General features: G+C 37.5%; 1 protein-coding gene across 1 annotated transcript in view; it reads right to left on the bottom strand.

The window, feature by feature from the left end:
- LAMA1 (laminin subunit alpha 1) overlaps positions 1 to 19,181 on the bottom strand; it is a 98,993-nt gene that overhangs the window by 4,828 nt on the left and 74,984 nt on the right. Inside the window, exons 41-58 of the mRNA XM_077184316.1 lie at positions 18,695 to 18,788; positions 17,399 to 17,515; positions 15,804 to 15,986; positions 15,381 to 15,535; positions 13,432 to 13,575; positions 12,008 to 12,141; positions 11,683 to 11,833; positions 11,043 to 11,167; positions 9,614 to 9,764; positions 8,365 to 8,509; positions 7,605 to 7,746; positions 6,364 to 6,478; positions 6,004 to 6,174; positions 5,418 to 5,569; positions 4,742 to 4,927; positions 4,135 to 4,297; positions 2,908 to 3,020; positions 1,672 to 1,861 (exon numbers count right to left, since the gene is read on the bottom strand). Coding sequence (XP_077040431.1) covers positions 1,672 to 1,861; positions 2,908 to 3,020; positions 4,135 to 4,297; positions 4,742 to 4,927; positions 5,418 to 5,569; positions 6,004 to 6,174; positions 6,364 to 6,478; positions 7,605 to 7,746; positions 8,365 to 8,509; positions 9,614 to 9,764; positions 11,043 to 11,167; positions 11,683 to 11,833; positions 12,008 to 12,141; positions 13,432 to 13,575; positions 15,381 to 15,535; positions 15,804 to 15,986; positions 17,399 to 17,515; positions 18,695 to 18,788 — 2,631 coding nt within the window. The remainder of the gene's footprint in view (positions 1 to 1,671; positions 1,862 to 2,907; positions 3,021 to 4,134; positions 4,298 to 4,741; positions 4,928 to 5,417; positions 5,570 to 6,003; positions 6,175 to 6,363; positions 6,479 to 7,604; positions 7,747 to 8,364; positions 8,510 to 9,613; positions 9,765 to 11,042; positions 11,168 to 11,682; positions 11,834 to 12,007; positions 12,142 to 13,431; positions 13,576 to 15,380; positions 15,536 to 15,803; positions 15,987 to 17,398; positions 17,516 to 18,694; positions 18,789 to 19,181) is intronic.

The following is a 19,181-nucleotide window of genomic DNA, read 5'->3' as shown; positions in this document are numbered from 1 at the left end:
TAGGATATGGGCAGGTCACTGAGTTTGCATGCAAGGCATTCTGTGCTGGCCTCCTGCAATTACTGTGCTGCCCAACAGCTGAGACATCTCAGGTCTCTGAAGTGCACATTCCTGTGCTGTCATTTTATGATAGGCAGTGCTACATTGGTTTTGACCAAAAAAGCTTTCCAGTTCTGTGCATCTTGTTCACTTATGTCCTTATGCCTGCCTTGCCCTAAAACAATTACTTACATGTTGCTGAGGGAAGTCAGCTAGCCATTTATTCTTCTCTATTTACTTTTAGCCCCACTCAGAACCATGAGTAGCTTCAACACAGTTTCATGAACATTTGGGCTGGTAAGGGGATAAAGGGGTAAAGCAGGGTGGTATGAGCAGAGGGCGGAGATTGAAAAGAAGTGGTGTTTTTTTTCAGTAGCAATGAATATTAGTTTGCATAGATTGCAGAGGGACTGCAATGATTACCCCCAGATGGGAAGTGGTGTGACTCAGCCTTAATCTCTGAAGTAGGCTGAAGCTCCTGCTTTGTGTCCTGGGTAGTAAAGATAGGTCAGGTCTTGTATGGAATCTGTTCAGCTCTTAAAATGTGGATAGTGTCAGTAGGAGTTTTATGTGAGTATGTGTAATTTTTAAACGTGCAGCTGTAAGTCCTGGAGCATTCTTCCTTTCAGGGTAGGCAGCAGAGCTTAACTGTGATATTTCTGACAGAAGTTCACATTTCCTTTCTTCATGTTAATTTTTGCTGGTTTTTCTTCTTGTGATTATTTATGAAAAGCAAAATAACTCTGCTGATTCCCAAGGGACCTAGGAAAGCTGGCAGCTTTGTGTCATCAATCACTTTGTCCCACAGAAGCCACTTCTTAGAGTGAAGGCTCCACATACGGATAAGGGAGGGGAAACTTAGCAGGATGAAATTGTCATCCTCACCTGCCTTTAGGAAAAGTGATATCTTCAGAGTTACTTCTAAAACTCCTGCAAACATCACAGTCACTTCTCACACAGAAAGCTAGAGCCACTGGCAGGTGGGTTGCTTGGAGGAATTGGGCCAGTAGAGACTGACACAGTCTTTGTGCAGAAGGACCTGAGTGCTATGTGACACCTCCAAGCTGTAGACGTAATTTCTCCTCAACTCTACTTAAGACAAGTCCTCCATTCATTTCAAATGTCCCTCTTTCTCATGTTGCCTCGACCAAGGAAAGGACAGACAGTGCTTCCCTGTTGTCACTAGCTGCTGTGACATGCTCAGGCAATAAGCAGTAAGTGGGAGAAAAGAAAATGCTGCACCCACAAATCTCTGTCACACTGTCACAGACTGAAGTGCAGGTCTTTGGTGGCATAATGCACTGAAAGCTCTCTGTGGAAAAGGTCAGATTTTTTATACCTTTCCATTAAGTACTTCTCTGTTGAAGATGACTGTCACTACACAGCTGGTGAACTATTTAATTCCTAAATAGTTTGAGATACTTGACAGTAGTTGGAAGATGGATTTGGTGTACAATTAATGGCAATTTTAAAAGGAAATAATTATCAAATAAAAGTTTTCTGAATGACTTCATGATTGGGTTAGAACCAGTGTGCTTTTGCAAAACAGAAATTACACAGAAAAGGCAAGAAAAATCCATACCAGTACCTAAAGGGAAGAGAAAATGGAGCACAAGATTGGCAACCACCTACCGTATGCCATTTTCCATCACTGACAACAGCAGGGTGAAGAGCTACTGCTTTTCCTTTGCCTAAATCAAATGAGAAATGGAGCTGTCCCCCATAAAGCTGTAGGGCTGCATAATCAACCTGGTTTTGGTGAGCCATGTAGTAAATCAGGCCACTGGAGGCAAAGGTTCTGAGATTCAGCTGGACGGAAAGTCTAGACAATAAAAATTCAGTGTTACTTAAAGGTATTTCTTCTGCAGTGATGAACAGCTTTTCTGGACACAGAGAACAGCCTGAACCAATTTATTGTTATGAAAGGAGATTTATTATTACAAAGGCCAGAACAGTAGAATTTGGGTTGATTTTAAGAAAGCATGACTTATAATGTATTTCATAACGGAAATCAGTGCTGCACCTGTCAGAAGTAGAAAAAATGCTTGTCAAAGAGTGAGATGAACTGTAAGAGGGACAGGCTCAGCTGTTTGTGACTGCAGGCTTGCTTATTGCCCCAAGAAAGGAACCCATTCCAGGATAACTTTATGGCATCCATTACTATTAGCCAGGCTTGCTGGGATATTATGGGCAGACTGAGAACAGAGGGAGGCTTAAAAGGTAGAGGAGATGAATGAGCCATTTATTATGGAGACACCAGGTTCAGACTACATGGCATCAATCCTCTGCAGTGTTCTTTGCTCAGAAGCTGTAACAGAAGGGCTAGAAGGAAAAAACACTCTTTTCTCAATGCCTGCAGAGACTTCCTGAGCTGAAAGAAGCAAATGCAAGTGACTTGCAGGCTGTGTGATGGGGACCTTGTTGGGAGCCTCTCAAACAAGTAAAAGAGGCAGAGGTGCTATCACACATTAGGTCCCAACAAAATTATTCTTCTCAGTAGTCTTTTCTCCTTCAAGTGCACCTTCAAAGATGGAAGGTGTACTAGCAGAAAATAGAGAGGAGAGGGTGAGATGTCACTTGCATCAGACAAAGGAATGGGAACTGGATGTGAGTTCTGCATGTGGAAAAAGAAATCAAAGTACTTACAGAAGGTAATGTGAGACTGAGGTCTGAGGGGATAAAAATGCAGAATTCTGACCATGAGTTACTAAACCTGGGATATGATACTTTCTTTCATGAGGAGTCCACAGAAACCTGAAGTGAGGACCATGTTCAAAGCTGGCAATCAATCATGAAAACCATCACTGCACTTCTTGCAGCTCAATACAAAATAACACTGTGTGCATGTGTAATTCAGGATACACTCACTTCTTCCTGACAGCAGACTGATTGAAGAGCAGGGTCAAATGGCTGCCTTTGGCAAGTCCAAACTGATGGGCACCTTGAACATGATCAGGCAGCTCATCTTTTGCACAAACTACCTGTTAATGAAAGGAATTTATTAAGTAGGATAGTGTCAGGTTCTGCCCAGCAACTGTTGAATGACAATGTGCCTGCATAAAGCTTTGTAGGAAGCAAAACTAAGCCACAAGAAAACAAAAAAGTACACAGCAAAACATCAATTAACTAACCTCATAATCATTCCAACCTATCTTCAGGCTCAAAAAGAACTGGTTCTAATGATTAAGCTGTATCTTTTTGCAGACAGCATTGACCTTTTCTACTGAGAAATGTTTGTAGTTTGAGACATATTCAATTCACTTTTTGTCATAATTGACAGCCTTTTTGATAACAAATGCTGGAAGTTCAATTTCAGTGTGAAAAATCTTATAAGTTTGGTAGAAATATTTTCCCATTTTATGAGGACACACATTTTTGTTATGATTTGGGGTATGGAGAGCTGAGTGACAGAGCATGAGCCAAAGCTACATTTTAGCTCTAAAAAGGACAACTTATTTCTTTTTATAGTCCCAAGCTGTATGCATGAAATCTTGCTTTCTGTTGCCACAGGAAAATGGTTTCAGGATACTTTGGAAACCCTTCATTATAAAGATGTGCAGCTGCGGGAGGAGAGAAGTAATGCTGCCTTCTCTCTTGGGAACAGGGACTGTGTGAGAGGAAACAGGTGCCATGCAAGCTGCATTCAGACACTGTGTCTCTCTCAAGTGGTTTGTGCCTCCTCTCTGACACAGAGCAGAGACTGCATGTGTGTGACCAACAAAATGTGAATGCAGAACTGCACAACTAATGCAAATCTGCACCAAGTCACGCTGGCAGGAATACACTAAAGATAATAGTTACTGTCAAGTCCTTCTGTTGGGAGATTATCATTCCACTTTTTTTCTCTTTTTTTTTCCTTTCATTATTGTTGCTGCCAGAAGAGTGATAAACCTAACTACTTATACATTCCAAATGGCCAACAGGCTGCTGCAAGGGATAGTATCAGTTTTTCTACAGGAAACAATAATTTCAAATCAACATCCATTGAACCATTCCATACTGAAGAGGAAGCAAATACATGCAATCTATAATTTGATAATTCTCCAGAAAGAAAGGAAAAAAGAGGTGGCAACAGAGCTTTGCTGCAATACATACTTTTTTTGTGTCTGTGAGAGGTCTCAGGGGAACTGGTAAAGCCTGAAGTTCAGGTTGAATCATGATGTCTGATGGCTGTACAGCTGTTTTAGGCTTCTCTGACAGAAAGCAGCTGTCCATATCCACATGCTCATACTTCATGGAAGTGGTAAAATATAAAAGCCTATATTAAAAAAAATATATACATTTTAAGAGGTGCATTTCTGCTTATTTCTGAAGCAGAAGGAGAGTAGTATCAGGAGAAAAGAAAAAAAGTGGCATCTGTGACAAACCAATTGAAAAGCAGCAAATAATCAGTTCATAGAACAACATAAATCTACAATATTTTTGGAAAACCATTTTGTCTGTCACTGAAGATGAAATTTTAGTAGAGAAAGCTGTGCTTTGTGCAGCATCTCCATAAACATTAAAGACATTTTTAATACTATTTAGAAATATAGCTGGTAATACCCATTTTCTGGCTGTTATAATACCCAGATCATGAGTATCATGCATATCTTATGTTAAAAACCAGGCAAACAGAAGCGTCATGGAAGAAATCACAAACTACATTTAACAATCACTCTATATGGTTTCCCAAAACTAGGCAGTTACTCTTCTGACTTACTCCTTGTTAAAAATAAGGTTGCTGATACAGCCATGAAAGGAGCCAGCCAATTTTAGCCCTAAGATGCCCTCTCCTGCTGGAATGCCACCAGCGTAGAAGTTGGAAATATTAATGGGGCTATTTTCTGCTGCTGAGCCAAGCCTCAATTCTGCAGGTTTACTTTCATCCACCTGTACAGTTATGATCCTGAAAAAGATAAAGTAGGGAAAACATTCAACAAGGCCTTAGAGAGTCATTTTCACATGAAAAGCATTCCTATCAGCCTCAAAAACCTCCTCTTCTAATAAATAAAGGTTCCATCACTTTGATAATCATTTCAATATCTTAAAACTGGAAGTCCTTCTTTTGATGACTTTAAAATGTGAAATTTTGTCAAATACCTTTCTAAACTATTTTGATAGCTGTGTATCTTTTTACTAATACTATTTAGTATGCTTTGTACTCAAGTGCCCCAAGCTGTTCTAGAGATTTTGAGAGCTTTTAGCTACACCTCTATCAGTGGCTGTATACTGTATACAATTACCATGTAAATCAGAACATCTGCATTGACAGCAGAAAAACACAGCCCTGATTATCCCACCTAATAAGCTAGCAAAGGCAATTCCTCAGAGAGTGCAGTGAACTGCCAACAACATGCAATAATTAAACAGGTAGTACTCTTTGCAGTCACATGTACCTCTTATTCCGAATTAGGATGACAGAGTGTTCTTGTCCATCACTGTATGTTCCATTAGCAGACTGAAGAACTACTTTCCTAGTACTTGCTCTATCTCCAGCATTAACATGCACTGCAAGATGACCATCAATCAGCATGATGGAAAAGAAGGGCTGTAGATTTAATCAGAGGATTAATTTTTAACTCTAGCTCTATTTTCAAGACACTCATTTAGTGTTTAAATAGAACATACATGGGAAAAATTTACCTCCAAACTTGTTGCAAACTTTTTAATGAAACTCAGACAAGTAGGAATTGTATTGGTCCCTCTCAGAGTGCAAAGCCTTCTAACAGCAAACACAAAAAAAAGCTGGACATTTCTCTGGTCAAACTTATTCTAGGTAAAATGCAGGACTTTTTTTTATACACTCACACCCACACCCACACACTCCTACACTCCTTCTCTTAGAGCAGAAATAGTAAGATTTTCTCTTTGGATTCTAGAAGCTCCAACTCAGATACACAATATATATAGCAAGCTGCCTTGATTTTACAAAATAAAAATGGCATAAATAATCCCCAAAACTTCTTTGTTTCTGGTACTTGCCAAGTGTGCTTGTCTTCGTTGTCGCCTTTCCAGTCCCCTGCTGATCCCAGCAAGGATGATGCCACTGCTGTTCTTTGTAGCAAAAGTCGCCATCAGTTCTGACTCTGGGCTTAAGGACTTTGGTACCAACTCAATATATCCATTTTTCATGATGCTTACACTGTGAATAGGCTATTTCATGAAGAACAGAAGTAATTACTCAATTTATCCATACATAGTGTCAGGTAAAAAAAAAAATCAAATACAGATTAGATTCTCTTAGAATTTTTTAAGATAAATCTGTTACAACTCACTGTAAACACCACTATTCACTATTCTATTAAAACAAAGATCAGATCACAAGACTTTAAAGTCTCCTACCTCCAATACACAGCCTTTTCTTACTCCATATGAATTTCTAAGCAAGTCAAAGGTGGAACGAGATATTTCCAGATTCTTGATGCATCCCACATACATTCTACTATTAAGACCTTTCCTGAAACAAAAAACAAGGCTTTCTTTCCAAGGAGTAGTACTTAGAATCTCCTGGGAGAAAAGATTAATTTCTCTTCAATAAGAAAAGAGAGATCTGTTTTAAAGGATGCAGTCAGTGTGGTGTAAGTGAAAAGAGTTTTAGTTTTCCTCTTAGACACTATATCGAATCTTAAGAAGAATCAAGATAGTGTTGTGCCCAAATTAAAACATACAAGTATGTAATGCTGTGCTGTCAGGTCAGGTAATTTCCCAAAGCTTTAACGTGAATCTTCAGCTGAAAGAAAATGGAGTGTGTAAAAGGGTAACTGTAGCTGTCTACTATGCAGTTTTTTAGTTTTCAAGTCTGGAGGATGCCTGATTTGGTTCCTGGTTTAAGGCTGAGAAATCTAAGGCTATCCTGCCATAATCCCTTAAAGGCTGGAATGCCAGCTAAGATTAACAAGTCTGCACTCTGTAATAACTGTGCAGAGACCAATAATGTACTCGAATTTACGTTATTGTCAAGAGCATGCAGAAAGTTTAATTAGATTTTCTCTTGCCATATTTATCCTTTCACAGTGAAGCCAGTGGAAGAAATGTGACTTTGCAAGTCCAGTACAGACATGCAATACAAAAACCACCCATAAAGTAGAGACATGCTATAAAATATGTATTTGCAATGTTTTCTGTTGATCTGTTCACAGTTGGTTTTCCTCTGTTCCAAGTTACTGAATTACAGGAATTCTGAAGTACAACTTCTATCCTTAAGTGCAGTTTTGCCCATAAATGCCATCTGGAAAACACAAGGCTTGCACAGGTAGAGATCAAAGGAGCATCACTGCAGACAGCAGTGCTGGATGCTTGCCCCAAAGAGCAGGGGAGGCTGCTGTGGCAGCTGCTGTGGTGGAAATCAAAACCAAAATTATTTCTGATTTGAACTGCAGCATCAGACCCACTAGTGGAAAGCACCATATCAGAGTCTGAAGTCAAAGGACAGATGTAAACTACAACTAATCTTCAGAACTTAAAATAAACTAAACTTCAGAATTCACTGTTTTTCTCTAATTTCAGAGGAGATAAGAGTGCGTAGAAGTTTTCCCCTCACCTTAGAAGAGTCTTAGCAAAGGTGCAAAAGTGACACACTTTACCTCAGAGCCCTCGATCTTGGCAGCCCACCAATGAAGATTGGGTCCTTATCAGAGCGGTTCAGGTCTGAGGCAACCCCAGGAGATTCTCCTTGCTTGGTTTCTTTATAATTAAGGTTATATGCATCCATGACTGCCAAAATTCCTGCAAAGAAAAGGGAGTAAAGATCTGGAGAAGAAAATGAATATACATTCTTCCCTTCTGGCAATCTTGTCCATAATAAAGGAAAATGTATTCATTGACTCGGACATGAATGCACAATCTTCTTATTCTTAGAATGAGCAATTTATTGTACTTCCAGCTATTCTGTTAATCTCATTCATTCCTCTCTGTCAAAACCAAATCTGGAGAAGTCTACAGGAAAATAGATACATATGAGAATATGTTATAACTATTAGCACATACGTGTTATTGCCAAAACACAGGCCCCCACAAAACAGTTGTGCTAAGTAATACTAACATGCAGGACAGAAAATGTGATCCGTCATCTATAGACTTGGACAAAAATCTTTCAGTCTTTAAAGATTGTTGGTATGTTTTTTGTGCAGCAGTTTCTACACTACCTGCTCTTTGTGAGATGTGCTAAACTAAGCACAAGATTTACACTGTAGTCCTTCTAAAAGCAAAGTACCCTAGGTGTGGCTGCTGAAGATACTGCATTGGAAGTGATCAAATTTGGTTGCAGTGGTGTTCCCTGCAGCTATCTTAGATATTTGTATTTGTAAGTGTGCAAACACCCAGTCTTGTCAACCTGCAGCCTACCTTGCTTCTTATTCCGATTGAATGAGATTTTATACCACGTTCCATTGTTGTAACGATTTTCTGTTGTAAGAGCAAGGGGTCCTGAACCAAGATCAACAGTCACCCTCAGTTTGCCATCAACAAGCTCAAGGGACAAGAAGTCTCTCTGAGAGGATGAAAAAAAACATCAAAACAAAAATCAGATTACAAACAAACAGATTACATTCCTGGAAATAAAATCTTCCTAAAGAATGCATGCCTGGCAGGTTTGGCCTACTGTGTGGAAAATATTTAGTAACTCTTGTACCTGGACTATTTGTTAGGCTCAACATGCTCATCTTTACTTTATTTAGGAAAATTAGGTTACAAGTACCTCATAAGGATGTATTTTTGTTTTGTTATTACCCTTACTTAAATGCATTGTGAGGTTTGATTACTCAGCAGAAGAATGGTTAAATAACAAAGTCACATTTTCCTGGTTTTGGATGAAGTTGAAAGTAATTTGATTTGACAGCATAATGATCAAACACTATGATGTTCTTCCTGCAAGAAGCGAAGACCATCCTCACAGTGTAAAAAAGACTTTCTGAATTGCATTGAAGGTTCCCCCTCTGAACTGTAAAGCTTAAATAAGATATTATTGTGCAATGTATTCAGGCAGTGAGTATGTACAGCAAATGAATAATGCAGTGACTCTGAAAGAATCTGTACCCAAACAAAGCTTTTCCTTCCTTCAGGAACAGAAAACCACCATCTAAGTATGCAGTAAACTGCATAACATGACAATGAAGGTCTGGTGATGGGTCTGGGTTATATTGCTTTTGCAGGAGTTTTATTTAATTTGTTTCAGTGTACTGAATTCCCATCTTATGGATTTAATTCAATATGGTTTTTCATTATTATATTGTCCTTCTGCAAGCTCAATTCCAAAACATTTTTACATTCTGAAAAGGTTCCTCCAACTGAAAAAACCAGCTTGCTGTCCTTACCGTTTCCTTTTCTATCCTTTAGCTAAGTAATCATTCATTTTAGTCTAAAATACTTTATTTTTATTCAAAAATTTAAATAAATTGTGAAGAATTCTTTTCATTGTTTAATTTTGACCTTAGTTTAGGAGGATATTTGCTCTAATGAGTTGTCCTCTAGGGTTCTTGTCTTTAGTCCTTTAGCGTATGATGCCAATCACAGGTGATGAATTACACAAAAGTAGTAATATGTTCTAATATATGCAAGCTGAATGACAGTTTAGGAATCTGATCCATTTTCTTACAGTGCCATTTGAAGCAAGATAGAGAAGAAGCCCATTTGGTGAAAAGGTACTGAAAGATATTAATATCTGAGTCACTGTTGACCGGAGTGCCTTCTCCACCACCGAGTATCCACTGCCATCAAAATGGAATGAAGTGTCCTCATCCTGTGGGCTACAGAAGCAGAAAACCAGTATAAAAATGTTAACTGAACATTTGTTTTTTCCCAGTTATTTTTATATAAAATATAAGAAAAGTTAGGTCATGGAATAGTTTGGGTTGGGAGGGACCTTAGAGCCCATCCCATTCCACTCCCTGCCACGTGAGGGACACCTTCCACAAGACCAGGCTGCTCAGAGCCCCATCCAGCCTGGCCTTGAACACTTGCAGGAATGGGACATCCACAACTTCTCTGGGCAATGTCTTCCAGCATCTCACCACCCTCACAGTAAAGACTTTCCTCCTAACTTCTAATCTAAACCTACTCTCTTTCAGTTGGAAGCCATTACCCCTTGTCCTGTCACTCCATGCCCCTGTAAATAGTCTCTCTCCATCTCTCTAGCTGGCTCCCTTCAGGTGCTGCTCAGTCAGTGCAGCCTCCAGGCCGTAATTTATAAAGTGTGGGGGAACACTTCAATCCTGATGTAATGAATAACTGAAGGATTCCAGCCAACGGCCACTTTCATTATGCAACCTCACAACACACGATTTAGCCATGGGGAAGGATGCACGCAAGATAAGTGTTCTTCCCTTATATACAAAAATGAAAGCCAAACTCAGTGATTTCCTAAGGGAAAAAAAATTGTAACAGCATACACCCTCTAAATTAACACATGTCATCCATTTCTCAAAATGCTTTGCATAATTGCACTTACAATACATGATCTATTAGCCCCTTTCCCTGCAGTACAAGACTAGTAAAAAATATCTCATACAGTCATGCAGCACCCTCTGCTGTTTCTGCATGAAATATTCTGCAAAGGGAATATGGACAAGCATATTTCTTTTTTATTCCTTAAACATAAAAATAGTAGTCTGCTAAAGGCACCGAGCTCGGTGGCTACAGTTTTGCTATCAATTTTTTTTATATGACTGCTTTACACTATTTCTTACCCTAGGAAAGAATAAATCTGTCTTACAGAAAACTACTGAAAAGCAAAGATTCCACAGTATTTTGGTTCACTGGTAGTCCCTACTTCCCATGCACAGAATAGAGAGCAACAATAAAACTCCTCTGATAAAGTGATTCAAAAATTGAAATTCCATGCAAAGAAGTTATTTGATACCACTGATATATTGAGATTAATGTGCTCAGAACTGTAAGTTAATAATCAGTGAAACACTGCTATTTGTCTGAGCTCCATATGCTTAGTTAACACAAAAATATAATATTACAAATGTAAATTACTCTAAACAAGTTGAAAAAAACCTAAAGAGAGTGAGACAAAATACCTTCCAAAACAGCCATTGCACTTCCCCTCTCTTTCTACGTAGTTCCAAAGACCAATAGATTTGCCATTCAGGGATGCCTCTCCTAGGCACCCTTTAAAATGGGTCACCTTAACAGCAGGTGATTTCTATAAGAAAAGAAATAATTCAGTAATACAATTAATGTTGAATACTCTGAAAATCATGCAGTAAAATTTTTGCTTGGTTGTTTTGCTTGAACTTCAACTTTGTTAGATATAAATCATAATAGGAGAGCAACATGTTTTAGTGTAACTATTAACAATTATAATTGAAATAATGATAGATTAGTACATCAAAAAAGTAAAATAATTATGTCCTTGACCTACTTACACACCCCTCATGGCATGAATAACAATTGCCATGGAAGAAGCAAACAAAACCATTTGATAATGTCTATACATGGTACATGTGCACACAGACTGCTCTGGTTAAACTTTATGCAAAAATTTCCAGGGAAAATTAACTTCAGGATCCAAGAAGACCCTTACAGCATCTCTGCTTTGTGCTTGGAGTACCTGGCATCTCTTAATGAAGTAACCAAATCAAGCAATTACTTCTAACGCAAAAGTATTTCTCAAACATGTTCAAAACAATTAACAGAATGCTCATCTCAGAATTTAACCTTGATTTGCCCTCCAAGTCCTCCAATAAACATTAGGGTTGACTTGTTAACATCCAATATGCTGGCTGTCCCCAGAGAGGTTCCAGATTTAGGTGAAGGCTTCTGATTGGAGTTCATCTCCTCTATGCTGAGTGTACCTGTTTTTCCAAACCTGCCAAATACAAATAAATAGTCTTAGACATCACCAGGCCTAATCAACACATACATACTATTGGCTTCTCCTTCTAAGGACAAGAAAAATCTCATAACTGAAAATGATGAGTGGACATCATCCAAACAGTGGATGCTTTGTGTACACCACTTATGACATTCTCATTTGAATTACCTGGTGGCATGTATTCTGTGCCATTTGTTGTTGTCGATTTGGAAATCAGGATATTCCACTCTTGTTGGTCCAGAGCCCAAATCCCAAAGAAGAGCTACCTTACCACGTCGCATCTCCACTGCCAGGAAGTCTGTCTGAAAAACAGCAGAGCCTATTCTAATTCATGGAATCAAATGTGTATTTTCACCAGCAACATTGAGAAAGTCTTTCCAGATTCATGTCCCCACATCCCAGATTACAGGAGTTGACATTTAGCAAAATCAGGCTTTTCACACACTTCTAATGAGACAAAACTGAATGTCTTATATATATATATATATACACACATACACTTACTAGTCTGTGAAAAAGTACTATCCCATGATAGCGTGCCACAAGGAATTAACAGCTGTGCATTTCTTGGGATTACACAGGGAATGAAACAGAGAGCAATGTGACAGTGAGCCATCACACTCCCCTCCAAGTGGGTCCCCCATGCTCATGAGGGACAGCTTCAAGAATTTTAGCTGTGTTACCAAGCAAATCATCTGATGCACTCCAGCATGCTATATGAAAGTGTCACAGGGGGTGTTACACTCCATGTAGTTAATGCACAACACAGGAAAAGGAAGGGGGAGTTTCAGCACAGGGCCAAGAGGCAGCAGCTAAGGAATCTGGTGCTTCTATTGTCTACCTTTGAAAATCTCTGAAATCATCTAAGGCACGAAAATATTTCCACCCCTATTGAACATGTCTGTCTGCAAGGGGCCTCACTTGGTTACTTAGTTTGAAATCAAGTAGGAAATGTTGGAACCCTAGATGCTGAGAATTTTAAACTTTCTATGCTGAAAGGCACAGACTCGCAAGAGAACACTGTATTTGACCTGAGGCTGTGGAGAAAGTTTCCAAAACTGATTGACAGCACTAAAATTACAAGTGTGTAGTTACTTAGAAGTGTATAATATCACAGAGTAGAAAACTTAGAGTTTGGGGTTTTAGAATATAGAAATAAATATGAAGCAAGATGGAGGTTTTAAGGCAGAGACAAGTTGTTCTTTACCTTCTTCCTCCTTTTTCTTCATGGGTTTGGGTGATGTTTTGTAATTGAACAGAAAAGTCCAGATTGAGGGCATCGAGGGATCAGTTATTAGGTTAAAAGGGAAAATAATCTAAGTATAATTTCTAATTAGATAGTTTAGCCTTAAATGACCTTGTAACAAGAGATAGTTAGCCATTTTTTGCCTTACTAATGAAGGACTACAAAACTCACAGTTGTGAGGCTGTAGCACTGATAAGAAACAATAAACACCTAAGTCAGAACGTGAACTATAGTCTCAAATGCCTTCAATCCTGACCCCAACAAAGGTAAAAAAACAAGCAAAGAAAAAGCATATTTAAAACTTTTGACTACCATCACCTTCAGTAAATGTACCCCAGAAACTTACCTTTCCATTGCTACCCAAGTAGAAAAGGAGGTTATCTGGTTCAGCAGTTTTCACATTGAGTGTTAAGGTGTTGTAATTTGTAGATGAAATTTGGGGTTGATAGGCACGAATGCAATCTCTGTCTGCTGATACTGCAACTTTAATCTGGGGGGAAAAGAAGAAAACAGAATCTAAACAAATTTCAGTGAACACAGCACACTTTTGTGGAGTATTTACTTAGTTTCTGACCAACAAATGCAAACCTTTCGCTGAGATCCTTCCATGCAATCTAAGTATTGCTGGCTGGACTACATTTTTCCAATATTCTAGGTATCTCATAACAAAGAGATTCACAATAGAAAAGCATGAAATCTGTCTCAATACACAAACTCAATTGGGAGATTTGAATCAGTAAACAAACTATTCAAACACCTCAGAAAATAACAGTAAGTCTTGGGGCAGAAGACCATATAGCTGCAGAAAGCCATGTCATAATATCAGAAAATAAAGATACAGAAATTCAAAACGTTTTAAAATAAAGGAAACCATTTCTAGTCTATATGGAGAGATTTTTTTTTTAACAAATTAAAAAGGAGACTGTCTGCAACAATTCAAGTTATTTCAAATTTGTAACAGTTTACACAATATTAAAAATACATTTGTGAATATATGGCAACTTCCACTTTTTAAAGATTAAATAAATAATATTCCTATTGTCATATCCCTAAGACCACTGTTTAGTAAACTGATGAAAAATTGATCTAAGCTAAATGCAACCAAACTTCCAGCAGCTTGGTAGTATAATGACAGAAAATCCATCTTAGCAAGAAAAAAAACCTTAATTCCTTTAACTTCATGGAATATACTTGTAACTACTAAATGCATACAGCACACGTGTGTGCATGCGTGTATCTGGACACAGATACATAAAGTTTCTCTTGTGTAGCAAAAAATTACCAACAAACCAACAAACAAAAAAGACCAAACAAAAATACAAACTAACAACTCAAACTCCCTCAAAACAAAACAAAACCCTTAAACCACCCCCCCCACCTTCCCCCCGCAAACAGAACAAATTCCCCCCAAAATGGAAAAAGGGACTCTGCTAACCCTTCTTTTCACCTTGCCAGGGACTTCTGTGGCTTATGACACCTCAGAAAATACCATTCTCTTTTTTTTTGCAGTGGATTCATTAAGCTTCAGTAGACTGTGACAGAGAAGCAATAACCATATAATTAAGAAGATTTGCAGAAAGAACTGAGTGCCTTTTTTTTTCTTAACCTTACAATAATATATCCACAAGTATGTCCAAGGCATACCAAAAATTACTCATTGTAAAGTAATTTTCATATTTCTCTCACAGTCTAATGAGATCCATAGTACAATTGATTCACTTTTGCTGTCTTTAAGGTAGAAGCAGAGACTTAAAAACAAGTACACTGTCTTAAAGTACTCTGGATACTCAGCTGCTTCTTGCAAAGAACATATGGACATGACAGGCCACAGATGGCAAACTTATTGATAGAATCAACACTCTTGACAAGAAGTTTGTAGTGGTATTTGATGTCATATGGGGCACCCCAGATCAATCTCTAAATAACCTCAAAAATTCACATCTCATACTAAAGAGAATAACAGTACCATCCTCCAGCTTGACTCTTTCTTATCAAAATCTCTCATGACAGTTCTCTGGCATACTATGTTTCATTATTTTTATAGGAAACAGGAGGAAATAGCAGATAAATTACTAGCTGGCTGTTACAACATACTCACAAATGCAAAAACAACCTTGATGCTAAAACCTTAAAATGTTGCCACTATGATTTTAGCATCAGTCAGTGCTCTTTGGACTTCACTGAGACTCAGCAACAACAACCAGGCACCTGGAAAGTAAATTTTAAGCTTCTTATCTCAAACAACCTCCCTGCCAAAAGTGAAAATTCAGTTAAGTCTGGGATGATAGAACTTACAGATGCTGCCTGCTTGCGGGCCTGGCTGATAAGTTCTTTAATTTCAGACAGGTTTCTGTTCAGGTTCTCCTCTAGCATTTTCAAAGGTTTGAGTCTATCCAATAAAAGACTTGCTTGTGCTTCAACTTCTTTAACTTGTTTTTCAGCTGTGAATGCTGTGGAAACATAAAAGAAATGTTGAGGCAGGTTGAAATTGCTAAAATACTTAGCCAGCTTGTGATCATTTTGGTTTCAGCAACTTGTAACATCAGTAAGGGATATACATCCCATGTGAACCCTCTAGAGGACTTTTTTTAAAAGTTAGCATATTTTTACTGAATTAGGAATAAACTCTCAGTCCATCAGACTCTTATTTAATGCCTGTTAAAACTGAATTTTAATACTGCTTCTGCTAGCAGTGACATTGCCACAGAGCAAACTTACCAGCTTTTGATGAATCAGTTATGAGTTCACTTGTTTTCCTCAAAGTGTCATTAACTTGGGACAATGTGGAAGATGTACTCATTAGCTTTTGACTGAACTCCCCAAAGTGACTTAAATCCACCACAGCACTGGTGTTTGCAGACACAGCCAGCTCTTTCACTTCAAGCATGTATCTCCTGGTATCTGAAACACAGTTCCAAGGTTAAAAAACATTCAAAACTTTCATACATTCTTGTGACTAACAAATGCCTGGCTTTGTAACAGCAGCTAAAAACATAGTCAAAATACTAGGAATGCTGTCACTTACATTCCTGTCATAGTAAGAATTTTTTGTTTCTTCGGGGAACTTGATTCTCCCTATCTCATCAGGAAGTTTTTATGAATGCATCAGGCTCTTGGTGTTTAAGTTGCCTAAACGAGTGTTGGTTCCCAGAGACACTTTAGTCTGAGACTGAAGATTTGAATCCTATGCAAAGCTGGTGAGGCAGAAAATCTGTGTATTACACCCTCTTTTTTTGGCTACAATCACCTGTATACTGAGTACATCACCCCCAGTCTCAGCCTGCCCCTTACACCCTCTGTCCACAAGAGTGGAAGAGGCTGCAGCTGGCCAAACAGGGCTGAGTTAGACCCCCAAGGATCCTCCTTCACCACTCTCTACACAGAGAGCAATGCCACACCAACAATCTCTGATCAGGGAAAAAAAAAGAGACAACTTCAAGAATTTTAACAACAAAGCTGAAATCAAACAATGTTAAACTGTGAGTTAAGGAGAACACTCCTGTGATTTTAATGACTTAATTTTCAATGTGTAGCTTTATGATAGATAGCACCCTGAAGTTCATATCCAGTGTAACATGATCACTACTATTACCCTTTAGCATGAATTAGGTCTCTGAACTGTAAAATGGGTATTTTAAGGCTTTGAAGTCAGCATTCTAATCCAGATTCACAGTAGAATCAAACAGCCCTAGCAAGAGGTATTTATCAGCGGTTTTTCTAACTTAAAACACATTATTTAGATTGACTAAATATTTTGGACACTCTTATTCACAGCTTTAAATTTATTTTCTCAATTAGTTTCCATGAGCTTTAGGTCTTGCCTTTATTCAAAATGATGACTGAAAAAAGAGGAATTCTTTCAATTTAGAAAAGCCCAGAAAATAGATTTTAATCAATTAAATGAAGTCTGCATTTACAACAAGAAAACATTTACATGCAAGCTGTAAAATTCATAGATTATTATAAACAGTTTTGAAACAAGCCAGAAAAGTGAAATGTATGAAATGTCTCTGCATGTGGGATTAAACATTCTATAACTTCACTCTCCTTACATATCAGTGCAATTATATTTCTATCAGAGCCCCTCCTGATTCACAGCAATGTGAAATGTGAATCAGACTACAGACCTTATATTATAACCCAATTATGTTTAATGGGTTTACTGAAAAGAATTTAAAATATTTAGGAGGCTAAATGAAGTCTCCAGTATGGATTATTGCTAGGTTTCTGCAATCAGATAATGAACAGGGTTTTATTACAACTGTACTAGAGAGTTCTGTAATAAGGAGAATGTCAATATAAATTTCACTTACTGCTACGCAATGCTCTGAGTATCAACAGAGAATCATTAAGTTGGTTGCCAATTTTATTTGTACTTTCCTGAATCTTTTCTACCTTTTTGTTCAACCCATTCAATCCAACTAGAAGTCCTGTTGAAAGAAATAACATACACATAAGCAAATACCATACAACCCACACAAAACCAAAGAATTCATTTATTTCATCAATGGAGCTTTTTTTTTTCCAACAGAAAGAGCATTTCATAAACAGGAATGCAAAATGAATGCAGTATAAATAGATAAGCTCCTGTGGGCACTGCTCTGTTCAAAGCTACCCTTTTTGGCCAATTTCATGAGACTGAATGGCTACAAACATAGCGAGGAAACAGCTATAAATTAAAATTATTCCCTGATTGTGAACTCTAATATTTTTACAGTGTTCTTCATGTTTTATGTTATCTAACAGGAGCCAAAGAAGTGGCTTTTTTTCCTATATATTTGTGATCTGCTTGCAGAATCCTCTCATTAGAAATGAAAAAATGAAGAATAGAAGGAACAAAAAAGGGTAATTCTGTCCATCTGAATTACATAAAATTTATACATACTTGTAAACCACCAGTATTGCAAGACAACACTATTTTACAGTTACGGTTTATCTTGGTGAAACATTCCCTTTCTGTCCAATTCTGTCAAAAATTTAACTTAGGGTTGGCTTCTGCTCCTACACAAAGCCATTGTTCAAGATGCTTTTGAATTTTCACAGTGTAGACTTCAATGCCTTGCTAGTATCAAGGTTCAGTGCCTTGCCTTGGAGTAATAGAAAAACCAAAAGTATTTTTAAGTTTATGGAGACAAAGAACTTCAGCTTTTTTTTGGTATTTCAGCTGTCCAGCAGTAACAAATAAAAAGGATTAGGATTTAAATATGTCATCTTACATACCTGTGCCATCCATGATTTATTAAATAAAAACAAATGAATGGAATTTTCAAGAATTATGCATTGTCTAGTACATGATCTCTAATGATTTAATTAATAAAGTTTGGAAAAACAGGCATTGCAAGCACTGCTTATAGGTAAATGGGGTATAGTGAAAGCCAAATGTTTAAACGTTTACAGAGAAAAATTTTATTCTTACCTAAAAAATGAAAGTACTATGAGAACCCATAAAATATTAATCTTAATTGCATGATAATATGTACATATTCATATGTATATATGTACCTTAGCTTATGCTCATTAAAAAAAAAAGAAACAGAAAAAAAAAGCAGCACAAAACAGAAAATGGAGAAAAGAAACAGAGGCAGAAATATGAATTCTATGGAACTGACCATCACTTTTTTTCTTCAGATTTTTAGCTTCATTCTGAAATTTGGAGCTAAGCAGTAGAGTTTCTTTTCCCAGAAGGCTGAAAGACTCCTCTGGCTAAAAAACACAAACATTAAGTTGCCACATATGCAAAACAGAAATTCAACTGAAAACATTTAAGTATTTGCAGACACCTACATAAAGTTATTGAATATTCTTGTTATTTATGAGATATTCTATTCATTACGTTATTAAGCATCCATTAGAAATAATACATGTTGTTATCCTTTATTCAAGAATGTGACATTGAGTGGCTTTGTGTTTAATAATAAAAAAAAGATTACTATGAAACAAAACCTACAAAATTTTAGTTTCAATACTGCTAGTGATTGTGTTGTCTTTAAGAAATTCTAATTCCAGACCTAATTCAAAATTTCCAGCCCTGAGCAATTTAAAGTGAGATATTTCAAAATCACAGTCTTAGAGGCATTCTTTTACCTTTCTCCTACT

The sequence above is a fragment of the Agelaius phoeniceus genome, chromosome 1 (genome assembly GCF_051311805.1).
Source record: "Agelaius phoeniceus isolate bAgePho1 chromosome 1, bAgePho1.hap1, whole genome shotgun sequence".
In the NCBI taxonomy this organism is placed as follows: Eukaryota; Metazoa; Chordata; class Aves; order Passeriformes; family Icteridae; genus Agelaius; species Agelaius phoeniceus.
This window is presented reverse-complemented; position numbering and strand designations above follow the sequence as displayed.